Raw genomic sequence first — 12,467 nt, forward strand, 5'->3', positions numbered from 1 at the left:
GCCCCATTATGGTCAAAGTCACCAGCCGTCTGTCAGGGCCTGCACAGAACTATTCCCTGGACTGCTGGCAACGAGCTACAGAACCAGGGGATCACGTTAAACAGGCATTGGCCATGAAGACAAGAAAAGCCAAGCTACAATGTGCAGGGATGGCTTCTGAGCTTTTAAGAAACTGACCCCTCTTAGGGTCACTTATAGGAAAATTGGCAAATACATCAATGTATCAGAAATACATCTAAATGGCCTATAATTTTAGGGGAAACAAAAGTTCAGTTTCACTAGTGATCAAAGAACAGAAAACTAAAACCACAGAAGAACTTTTAGTACTACCAGATTAACAGAGGTGAGAAAGAGTACCAGGTTTTGGTGTAGGCCTGGGTAAACTGTTGGTGGGAGTACCACAGTTTGGAAATCAGTAAGAAAAGCCTTAAGAAATGTCCACTACCACTTCACACCCATTAGGATGGCTGTTATTTAAAAACAACAACAACAAAGAGGAAAATAAGAAGTACTGATGAAGATGTGGAGAAACTAGAAGCCTCATGCATCACTGGTGGGGATATAAAATGGTGCAGCTGCTGTGGGAGAGCAACTCCAGGATCCAGCAACTCCAATGCTCAAAGGACTTGAAAGCAGAGGCTCAAACAGATACATGTACATGAATGGTCACAGCAGCATTATTCACAAGAGCCAAAAGGTGGAAACAACCCAAGTATCCACTGACAGATCAACAGATAAGCAAAATGTGGTTTAGTGGTTTATCTAAACAGTGGCATATTATTCAATCACAAAAAGGAGTGAAATTCTACTACATGTTACAACATGGATGAACCTTGAAAGCATTATGATAAGAGAAATGTGCCAGACACAAAAGGCCAACTAGGGCTTCCCTGGTGGCACAGTGGTTAAGAATCCGCCTGCCAATGCAGGGGACACGGGTTCGATCCCCGGTCCGGGAAGATCCCACATGCCGTGGAGCAACTAAGCCCATGCACCACAACTACCGTGCCTGAGCTCTAGAGCCCGCGAGCCACAACTACTGAGCCCGCACGCCTAGAGCCCGTGCTCCACAACATGAGAAGCCACCACAATGAGAAGCCCGAGCACCGCAACAAAGAGTAGCCCCCGCTCGCTGCAACTAGAGAAAGCCCATGTGCAGCAACAAAGACCCAACGCAGCCAAAAATAAATAAATAAAATAAAATTTTTTAAAAAGGACAACTATTGTATGACTCCACTTATATGAGGTACCTAGAAGAGGCAAATTCATAAAGACAGAAAGTAAAATGGAGGTCACCAGAGGCTGGGGGGAGGGGGGGAGGGGGAAGTTATTGTTCATTGGGTACAGAGTTTGTTTGGGAGGATGAAAAAATTTTGGAAATGGATAATGGTGATGGTTGCACAACACTGCAACTATACTTGATAAAACTGAATTGTACATTTAAAAATAGTTAAAATGGTAAACTTTATATGTATTTTATCACTATGTATATTTTACTCCCCCAGAAAAAGAAGTCTTAGTACAGAAAAAGGTCAGATCTTTGACTTGGGAAAACCCACTCCAAGGGATTTATCCCAAGAAAATCATCCCCCCAGTTGCACAAAGATGCATATATGTGGTATTGTTTCATCATAGAGGACAGTGTTCATTGTATGTTCAATGTATGTTCATTATAAATGTTGTGTATAATGGTGAGAGGAGAAGCAGTGGAAATATCTACCAAGAGTTTTGAGTAAATGCTCTGTGGCATTAGCATTAAATAAAATACTATGAAGACAATAAAAGTATATGATCTACAGTTGTTAACTACCATGTACTACACTATACTATACTATTGCTACAATATACTATTACTGAAAGATATTTATAATACACTGTTAGTAAAGTGACAAACCAGTATACCTATATACCACACACAGACATATACAGCCATATATTTCCTAATTTATAACTTCCTAGGAACCAGTTTTTTCAATTAAAAAATTATTATTTTATATATTTCCTGTAATCTGTCTTGAATCTTTTGGGGAATGGTACAGGTATAAGCATGTAGTAATTAACTGATTGACAAAATAATTTCAGGGATGCTTCATGTACATTTCTAGTTGCTATTTCAAGAATAACTCCTTCTACTTCAATAAAATTGTACATAATATTCTTTTAAAATTCTTACATTTACATTTAACTCCCAATTAGGCATTTGGGAAAAGTATGAAGGAGGAAGAACGACACTATGAAATGTATTTTTTAATGAGCCATTCTTTGCTTATCTTTTTCCAAATAAATTACTACTGAGTTTCTAAGTGGGGAAAAAAAAAAGAATAACTCCTTCTTCTTTTACCCCCAGCTTTTTACTTAAACAAATGTCAAGGCTGTAGAACAGTGGGAATAACAGTACATTGACGCGCTGCCTCTCTCTCACCCAGCATCACCCGTTGATGCCGTTTTGCCACTTCTATGAAGCTCTCTCGCTTGCTCTCTCCACACTCTCACGTACACACAGATATATACGTCATTTATTTTGGCTGAACCATTTGTAAGCAGGTTGCAGACATACTACTGCCTGAGAACGAGGAGAACAGCTGGTCTCCTTGCTCCCCAGCTTCTCTGTCCGCATGAAACCTCTACTCCGGTTCTGAACTGCCCCTTTGTGGGGAATGTTCTGGGAGTGCTCTCCTGGGTCGGCTGCTGGCTTTGTAGTTGTTCCTGTGACACAGGTTGGTAGTGAATTGCCCTGAGCTGCAGGCATCCGTCCCAGGATTTCTGAGACAGCTCTGGCTCTGGCTGCTGTGTTTCAACTCCTGTCCATGACGTGGAAGACAGCGGTTATTCTTGTAAGAAGAGAAAGAATTCGATTCAGCCATTCACCACCATCTGATTTTGCAGGGTGGCAAAATGCAGCTGGTAAAGGAATTTCTCACACCTGCTGCTGAAGACTAGGCTAGTTCCTGGCATAAATTTCCAGTCTTACTCTGAGATGGAGTAACCTACTCTCATTAGGATTAGCCCAGCAGCAGGGGAGAAGTGAGATGGTCTAGGACCACCTGTGGCCAACCACCCAAGCTGCAGGCATCCTGCCCAGAGGGGTCAGAGGCGTGTTCAGAGCAGGCCGCTCACACACGCAGAGCACGGACTAGGTGAGGGCCTGCTCTGCGCCAGGTTCCAGGACCCAGAGACGTGGTGGGTGGGGAACGGGCTGACCTGGTCCTGCCCTCACAGAGCACACAGTCCACAGGAGGTGCAGATGAGCAAACGGGCAATCACAACCGCATGGGCTGCGTGGCAGGAGAGGGCGGCCTGGCGGTCCCAGGATCCTAAAACCTAGGCTTGGGATGGAATTATAGAATCAGTGAGATCCAGGCTGAACCCTGAAGGTGGAAAACTCACAGAGAAAGTGAAAAACGGGCTCAGAAGTGGGGAAAGTGTTTCCATGCTAACACTTGGTGGTGACGGAGGGAGAGAAGTGCAAAGCTGACAGAAGTAATTTGGCCTGGCCAGAGTGTAAAGCAGGCCTGAGAGTCCAGACTGGCGCTCACAATGGGGTGAAATGAGATCCCTGGCAAATGGCTACTAAAAATAGCCCAGGATCTCTGCATCTGTCTGGCCCTGGGGTCGCAACCCCAAATGCTTCCAGGGCCTGGCAGGTGACATGGAGGAGTGAAGGGGCTGTGCCGACTTCCCACGGGCCCCTGAGTTGTACTCTTCCAACTAGACATCTGCGTGTTAAATAAACAGACATTCAGTGTCAGAAGTGCCCTGCCCTTCCACAGCAAGCACACTCTCTCGCACGCTCACATGACAGCACTGGAGTTTTGGCTCCAGGTCATTTCAGAACATTCTCTTCTTATTCATCTGGAAAGAAAACAGCCAAGGCATCCTTCGTAAATGCAAAAAAAAAAATCTGACCCCCGTTTTTCAAAAGTTCGAACCTTTGTCAGCGCTGCCTAAAGAGCTGCCTCGACTAAGAAAGAGATGGGAAAATGGAGCCTTCACCCCTGCAAAGCCTCCCGGGGCCCCGGGACTCTCTGCTACGAAGACAACTGTCAGGTCACAATTGTGCACCCAGAGTAAACAGCTGGGCCAAGGAGGCAGCAAAGAAAACCCACCCTTCTGTTTTCATCTCTAAAAGCTAGAAAACTAGACTCCACCTGTCAAACACAGCTACGCTCCCTGTGCTGGCGCTCTGGCTCCTACAGTCCGCCCTGCTGTGCTGTGTAGACAGGGGATTCAGTGAATCTGTTTAAGGAAGGGAAGAGCGAGGAGAGGGCTTGCTCCTCTCATAGGGCCCAGGTTTACAGACCCACTTCCGCAGCAGCATGTGGTCCTCAAAAGTTTCTCTGTTGTTCTGAGCCCCCTGCGTGCCCTGCACAAGAGAGGAAGTAAAAATGCCAACGAATACAGGAAAAGCTCACCCTCATTAGCCATCAGAGAAATGCAAATTACACTCATCAGAAGAGGCAAAATGAACAAGACTGACCATATCAAGGGAACAAATGGAAATCTCATTCATGCCTGGTGGGAGTGTAAACTGGTATAACTATTTTGGAAAACTGTGAGACACTACCTACCAGAGCTGAACATAAGCAAATCCCACCAGCCAGCATTTCCACCCTGGGCATATACCCGAAAGACATGAACCCCAAGAGTTATATATTCAGGAATGTTCACAGCAGCACTCCTCACAACAGCTCAGAACTGCATCCACAGGGGAATGAAGAAATTCTGGTATATTCACACGATGGAATACTATGCAGCAATGCAAAAGGATGAACAACAGCTACACACAACACAGAAGAATCTCACAGACGTAACACAGTGAAAGAAGCCAGACGCCAAAGAATGCTTGCTAAATGAGTCCATTTACGGAAAAGTCAAAAATTGGCAAACTGGGCTTCCCTGGTGGCGCAGTGGTTGAGAGTCCGCCTGCCGATGCAGGGGACACGGGTTCGTGCCCCGGTTCGGGAAGATCCCACATGCTGTGGAGCGGCTGGGCCCGTGAGCCATGGCCGCTGAGCCTGGCGTCCGGAGCCTGTGCTCCGCAGGGGGAGAGGCCACAACAGTGAGAGGCCCACATACAGCCAAAAAAAAAAAAAAAAAAAAAAATTGGCAAACTAATCTGTAATGTTAGAAGTCAGGAGAGCAGAGTACCTGTAGAGAGGAAAGTGGTGGTGCTGAGCGGACAGGGGCATACAGGGGACTTCTGGGGAGCTAGTAATGTTTGATTCCTCTATCTGGGTGGTGGTTACTGGGTGTGTTCACCTTGTGATAATCTGCTGAGCTTTATGATTTATTGTATGTATGCACTATGATATACTTTAATCAAAATATTGTTACTTTGTAATCAAGGAGGCAGCATAATGCATGTACCACAGTGAATTCCACTCTGAGCACTAACTGGCCCTGAGCCCTGGAAACCACGTGCTTGGTAAAACCATGTTGTCTTTCGGTGTCTCCCCTTGCTTGTGTGTAAAATGGGGACACAAATGCCCGTCCTCCTCATAATGCTGTCAGGATTAAAGGAGAAAGAGGCCCATGGAGTCTGGTGCCGAACCTGGCACACAGTAGGAGCTCAGATCGTGGGAGTTAATCATCATTGACATTAACCAGCCTCCCCAAGTTACATCTTTACGTAACCTTAGCCCCCAAATCCCAGCCAGAAGAAGCCTCTGAGAGTTATAACAGGAGGCCAACCTTAGCACTGCAAATTTGTTCCCTAAAATATCCAAGTGTAGAGACAGTTGCTTAAACCCTGAAGTATTCATTTACTGGCCAAATCGCTTTTAACAATAGGGCCATTTTTTTGGAAACCAAAAATCGGAACTGAGGCTCTGAGAAGCAGGAAGATGCTTAGGCTCAGTGGGCAGAGGTCTGGAATTGGGACTGTCTCATGTTGTGTCAAGGACATGAGGAGGCTGCTCCCAGACCTGTAGGAGCGAGTTCAAGACGGCTGGTTGCATGTTGGGGAGCAAGACCATCTCCTTCTTCCAAGCACCTGCTCTAAGGGTCCAGGTCAGGACCCACATGAAACTGGTAAGGAACAGGCCTGGGATGAAGGTCATGCATGTGCATATGTAATCACCATTCTAGGTTATTCTGTGGCACACCCAAGACATCACTGATCCAAGAGAGTGCTTCTCTGAACTCGTCGGTTTGCCAAAATGATCTTGGATGCTTGTTAAAGATACAAATTCTCAGGCCTCTTCCTGGGGATTCTAATTTAGAAGAGACAGATGGGGCCCAGGAACCTGTATTCTTAAGAGCTCCCCAGATAATTCTTACACTGGGCAAATTTATCAAGACCCTGGACTAGAAGTTCATGGTAGGTAAAACACAAGGGGATTAAATAAAAGAGACAATGAAAACCCTGCACTTGCTGTTCAGAAGTTCAAACACAGTGCAGTCTGGTGGAGGGACCCACCTACCTTTGTCTACGTGGTAGAGATAGGTCTCCTGGCTCATGGCGGACAGCAGGTGCAGGACACAGGTGTAGATGCGGATTTTCTCATCACTGTTGTCCTCCCAGGTGTAGTCCTGGATCACGTTGAGCAGCTCTCGAACAAGAAACAGGACCCCGTGTTCAGGATGATCCTAGTGGAGGACGAAAAAAAGGATAAATAATCGTAGATGTGAAGCAGGAGGACAAAAAATATCAAGACAGAAACCCAGGTCCCTCCCTTTAGCAGCCGTAGAGAAATCAGAGTGCCAGCTATGGTTAAACAATAGAGAGAAAAGTGACACAACGTTGTTAACTCCACTAAACAACACGCTCCCCTCCGGGGAGATAAGCTTTGAGAGCTCTGGGCCGGAGCAAAGAAAGCAAAATTACCTGTCAGTTTAATGGGCTGTTTCCAAAATTACAGCCTTGCTCTTATGTCCATAACAGTAAAAAGCCCTGTTCTTCCAACTACAAAAGCTAGATTGCAGGTCTTGTTGCAGACGGCACAGCAGAAGCCACCTACCTCGGGTAAACCCCCAAATGATCACTCTCACCACCAAAGGCACCGACTTTAAACACAGCCTCACTCTTTAGGGCGTTCAGCAACATTAACAGCTGAATTGAGGATCCTCTCTTGGGAGAGGAAAATCCCAACAGTCAGTCACAGAGCTTATAACAGTGTTTCTCAGATGCTAAACTGAACCAGTGCTGGGATGCAAAAAAGTCAGCAGCTTCAATTCAGTTCCAAAAAGGAATATGCAAGGCTTCCCCGGTGGCGCAGTGGTTTGAGAGTCCGCCTGCCGATGCAGGGGACGCGGGTTCGTGCCCCGGTCCGGGAAGATTCCACGTGCCGCGGAGCGGCTGGGCCCGCGAGCCATGGCCACTGAGCCTGCGCGTCCGGAGCCTGTGCTCCGCAACGGGAGAGGCCACAACAGTGAGAGGCCCGCGTACCGCAAAAAAAAGAAAAGAAAAGAAAAGAAAAGGAATATGCAATGCAGTGGCTCCCCTGCTGAATGCTCTCCAAAGACCCCTCCTCCCCCAGCTCCTGCTGCCATCGCCCTGCTGACCCGGCTGGTCCACCTTGCCCCTCACTCAGTCCAGCGCCACCTTTATGGCTCCTGGGACCAGCTGGACCGCTCAGGGTCCTGGCAGGACACAGAGGACGCGCTCACCAGGGTTAAACAAGGGTGGTTCAATGCAAGATTATGAGAATGAAGAGAACTAGCGAGGAAAGATGAGGCACCCAGGGCCTGGCAACAGAGGGAAACTGTTACCATCCTCGGGCTGAAAGCACGTGGTGGGGAGCAAGTTTTTGCGGTTGGAGGAGGCCACCCAGCAGCAGCTGCAGCCCTGGATGGAAGAACAAAGCCATCGCCAAACACGGCCCAGTGAGAGTTGGGGGATAAATACCCCAGCCTCGCTCTCCTCCTGCCCTGCAGCCCACGTCACTACTCGCGCTGGCTGAACCAGCTGGAAGCCAGAAGGAAGGAAGCCCCGGTGACACGATCCCCAGAGGCCAGTCTCCCACACAGACCAGACTGAAGGGCACAGGATGCTCCGGAGGGCAGCTCATATGCCAAGGGGGTCTGGCCTCCCAGCCCTGCTGTTCCCCTGACTGGAATATTCACCTGCAAGACTTGGCTGCACTGGCTCCTTGACAGCCTCCAGATCTCATCTTACATGTTAGCTCCTGCCCTGATCGACAATCCAGAGCCCCTACCCGCCTCTCTTAGTCTCTCCGCACGTCAAGTCATCCATCTCATTTTTTCAGAGCAGTGCTCAGCATCTGAAGTGATCTTATTTATTCCTAACTACCCAAACATACCTCTTGGTTCATCTTTTTTTTCATCCTAGCCTATAACCTCCAGGACGGCAGGTACTTTATCTGTTGTGTTTGCCAGTAATACACTGCCAGAACTGCCCAGGATTGCAAAGGGTGCCCCATTCCTGTCTCTGCTTCCTGGGACAGTGCTGGGCACAGAGCAGGCACTTGGTAGGTAAATAATGTTGAGTGGATAACATTTTTCGAGCACCTTCTATGTGCCAGGCACTGAGGTGGCTACAAAAACAACAGCTAACTTTTATGGTAGCTATTGTAGCTACCATAGCTTTTCTACGTTCCGGGAACATACTTTTATGACCTCCTCTCCCCCGCATTTCACAAATGGGAAATGAGCTACACTGCTGGTGCATGGGGGAACCAGGATTTGAGCCCCGGGAGTCTGGCTCCAGAGTGGACATTGCTAACTGCTAATACTCTATTTATACTGCCTCTCTACAGATGAATTAGGGATGAACTAGACTTTATGGAGCTGGCTAGTTGGGGGAAGGCATACACGTAGTCGGCTGTCTTGAATTCAGGCATGGAGTAGAAGTGTGATAACCGAGGTGGGCGGGAGTTAACAGCTACGTAATTCAATGTGTGGATACACAGCAGTAATACTTCCAATGGGTGAGAATGAGGGTGGAGTAGTGGGAGATGATTTGTACAGCTGCTAACATCTACAGGAATTGCTGTTACGGTATCGGCACAAAAGAAGACACATGATACTCCAAAATCTGAGTACCTCAAACTACATGCAGCAAAATTGCCTGTGCCATGGCCCGCCTTCCATTGCCAGAGTCAGTCTCAGATGGCAGCTTACTACTGCCTTTCTTTGCTAACAGCTGTTTCTAACTAGGCTATTTCGTTCTGCTATGTGGATGTTCAAAATATATTCTATTTCAGGATCTGCCCTGGAAAGAGACGACAATCTGAATGTTCCAGTAACTTAATTTCAGTACAAATTGCCGTAACTATTGCGAGGGAGCATTCAACACACCTTCAAAAAGGTGGAAGAAGGGGTAACGGAGACGTGAAGGTTTGTAGCCAGCCATTCCTGCTAGCTTTCAACCGAAGAGACGAAGAGATTATTTCCAACCTTCTCTACAAGGAAAACATTTTCCACATGATAGCCACGCTTCAGTGGTTGTAACATTTTCAAAAGAAATTGTACCAGTGCCAGCAACTAAAGAAAGGCAAACACAGATTTTTTTTTTTTTTTTTTTTTAAAGAAGAAAAAGAGATCCCAATTCAGTTGGCAATCCGAGGGGGAAAAGGTTTCCCCTGGGGTCTCTGCCAAGGCTGCCCGGCAACAAACAAATGCTCAGGAGGCGACTCCCAAGGGGCGCCTGGGAGGGACTCAAACCTCTCTCTCTCTCTCTCTCTGCAGCACGGAAAGGGGGCCTGCCTTCAACCACTCAGAATATCCCTCTGGTTCCTTGGTCTGCGGGAATCCTTCTATTAAATGTCACTGCTTGAGGGAAGGAATACCCTGAAAATGACTAACTTCCCAGGAGACCTGAGAGGCAGCGAGCGAAGACAGTGCCGAGTACACACATCCTGGCTGTGAATTCTGTCTTGGCCACTTACTAGCTGGTGACCCTGGGTGAGTCACTTCACCTCTCTGTGCCAGGGTCTGCTTCTGTGAGATGAGGATAATAACAGGTTTGTTTGCAGTGGGTATTTGTGAATGGCTGGCTGGCTCACTGTAAAAGGTATGCAATATTCAAGTCCTTTAGAAAAGGAGCCAGAACACAAGGGGAGTGGGAGGAAGGGCAAGAAAGGAAAGAGAGGCACTGGGAGGACGTGGTGGGGGTGGAGGGCAGGAGACAGATCACCATGGAGATGCGAGGCCCTCGGTGAGTCTGCAGAGCTCCCTGGCCTTGCTGCAGCCAGCCCCTGCCCATCTTGCCAGCTCGAGACCCTGGTGTCCCTCTAGTCTCTCATCACCTCGCTCGTCACTGCGGCTCTCTTCCAGACCCTCCAGTGCTGCTGGGTGACCCTTCCCGCCTCAAGGCCTTACCCACACTGCTCCCTCTGCCCGGAACACCCTCCCCTCCCCCCCGCGCCCCCCCACCCCCGCACTTAGGGACCTACTAGTCTTCCTCTGGATCTCGGCTCAGGTAACACATTCTCAGGGAACTTCCCTGACCCACTTCCCTTCAAATCTGAGGCTCTCAGAGGTCCCTGTAGTTCTTTATGACACCTTACACAACTGTAGTTAAGTATTTATTTGCTTATTAGCATCTGTCTCCTTGAGTGGGAGCACACATTTCTCATGTTCACTCTTCCATTCCCAGATCAACAAATATTTGCACGGTGGACGGAATGAATGAATCTTAGCACCTGGATACCATGTTATGCTGACGGCTGGACGTTTTCTCAAAGATAAGACAGAGAAAAGATGTTTCCCTGCTGTGTCCTGGTGATTAGTGCCAGAAAACTGAAGGAAACATTTCCACTGCCTACAAATTTCAACTGAATCAAAATGAGGCGTGTGAAGTGGTAACACTGAACTTGTTCAATTAATTCTACTTTGCTTATCCTACCTAATGTTGTTAAAAGAAATGCATTAGTTCAATAACATAGAGAAGACTGTTCTGCAGTCTACCAAGGGGCTGACTGCTACTAACGCCAAAGAAGAATGCTTCATAATGCTCCAAAGGTGGTGCTGCTTGCTGAGGAGAGAGGGCTGTCCTGGGGGAATATTTACTTCTGCATTTATAAGTATGAATAGAGTGGGCCAGGTATTTTGTTTGGTCTAAAATGGCTTCAATTTTTTTCTGAACAAATAAAATGAATCAAAGCTTTCCAAACCCATTCTTTAAAAGTCTTGTGCTCTGGGGGTGGGAATGCAAAATGGTGCAGCCACTATAGAAAACTGTATGCAGGTACCTCAAAGAATTAAAAATGGAACTACTATATGATCCAGCAATCCCTCCTCTGGGTATTTATCCAAAATAATTGAAATCAGGATCTCAAAGAGATACTAGTGCTCTCATGTTCACTGCAGCACTATTACAACAGCCAAGATGTGGCAACAAACTAAATGTTCATTGACAGATAAATGGATAAATAAAATGTGGTATACACATATAATGGAATACTATTCAGCCTTAAAAAAAAAAAAGGAAATGCTATCATAACCTTGGATGAACCTTGAGGATATTATGCTGAGTGAAATAAGCCAGTCACAGAAAGACAAATACTGTATGATTCCACTTATACAGGGCATCTAGAATAGTCATGTTCACGGAATCAAAGCGTGGAATTCAAGGGCTGGGAGGAGGAGGAAATGGGGAGTCGCTAATCAATGAGCTTAAAGTTTCAATTAAGCAAGATGAATAAGCCGTAGGGATCTGCTGTACAATATTGTGCCTTGAGTCAACGAAGCTGTACTGTCCACTTAAAAATGTGTTAAGGGGCTTCCCTGGTGGCGCAGTGGTTGAGAGTCCGCCTGCCGATGCAGGGGACACAGGTTCGTGACCCAGTCCGGGAAGATCCCACATGCCGCGGAGCGGCTGGGCCCGTGAGCCATGGTCGCTGAGCCTGCGCGTCCGGAGCCTGTGCTCCGCAACGGGAGAGGCCACAGCAGTGAGAGGCCCGCGTACCGCAAAAAAAAAAAAAAAAAATGTGTTAAGAGGATAGATATGTTAAATGTCCTTACAACAATAAAATTAAATTTAAAAAATAGAATTAAAAAAAAAGCTGCGACATGAAAGGTAAAAATGTGAACCAGGTAAAGGTGGGATATGGGAGTCATCTGCTAAACCTACTCACAGCGGGCGGGGCTCGCATGTGGCCCATCCTCTGGCTTCTGAGCTCGGTTAGCGCCCAGCCTTGGCCCTTCAGGCTCAACATCTCATTGCACCCGGAGAGCCGGCCAGTAGTTACTATGCTGCATCCCACAGGAGGGACGTAGGGTTGTTAAGTCTCAAGAACCTTGAGCAAATAAAGCCCCCTGCAAACGTTTCAGGCAGATCCTGCAGGACAGGCTCTGGGGCAGCACAGACCTCCCAGCTCTGCTGCTCAACAGCGGCGTGACCCCAGGCAAGCCTCTTGGGCTCCAGGTCTCCTTAAGTGGAAAAGTTACAATAACTCCTACCTTGCAAGGCTTGGGGGCATTTTCCTAGAGACTGAATGTTGACGAAGGGAGTTAGCACTGTACAGGGCACCTAGTAAGAAGTCACGAACTGTGGCTATTCTTCA

The 12,467-nt window shown here is 47.3% G+C and overlaps 1 protein-coding gene across 1 annotated transcript in view; it reads right to left on the reverse strand.

Moving 5' to 3' along the window:
• VPS35L (VPS35 endosomal protein sorting factor like) overlaps positions 1-12,467 on the reverse strand; it is a 130,220-nt gene that overhangs the window by 9,216 nt on the left and 108,537 nt on the right. Inside the window, exon 28 of the mRNA XM_081257286.1 lies at positions 6,423-6,588. Within this exon, the coding sequence (XP_081113412.1) occupies positions 6,423-6,588 (166 nt within the window). The remainder of the gene's footprint in view (positions 1-6,422; positions 6,589-12,467) is intronic.

Source organism: Mesoplodon bidens (assembly GCF_964165515.1).
Source record: "Mesoplodon bidens genome assembly, chromosome: 15".
NCBI classification, from domain to species: Eukaryota; Metazoa; Chordata; class Mammalia; order Artiodactyla; family Ziphiidae; genus Mesoplodon; species Mesoplodon bidens.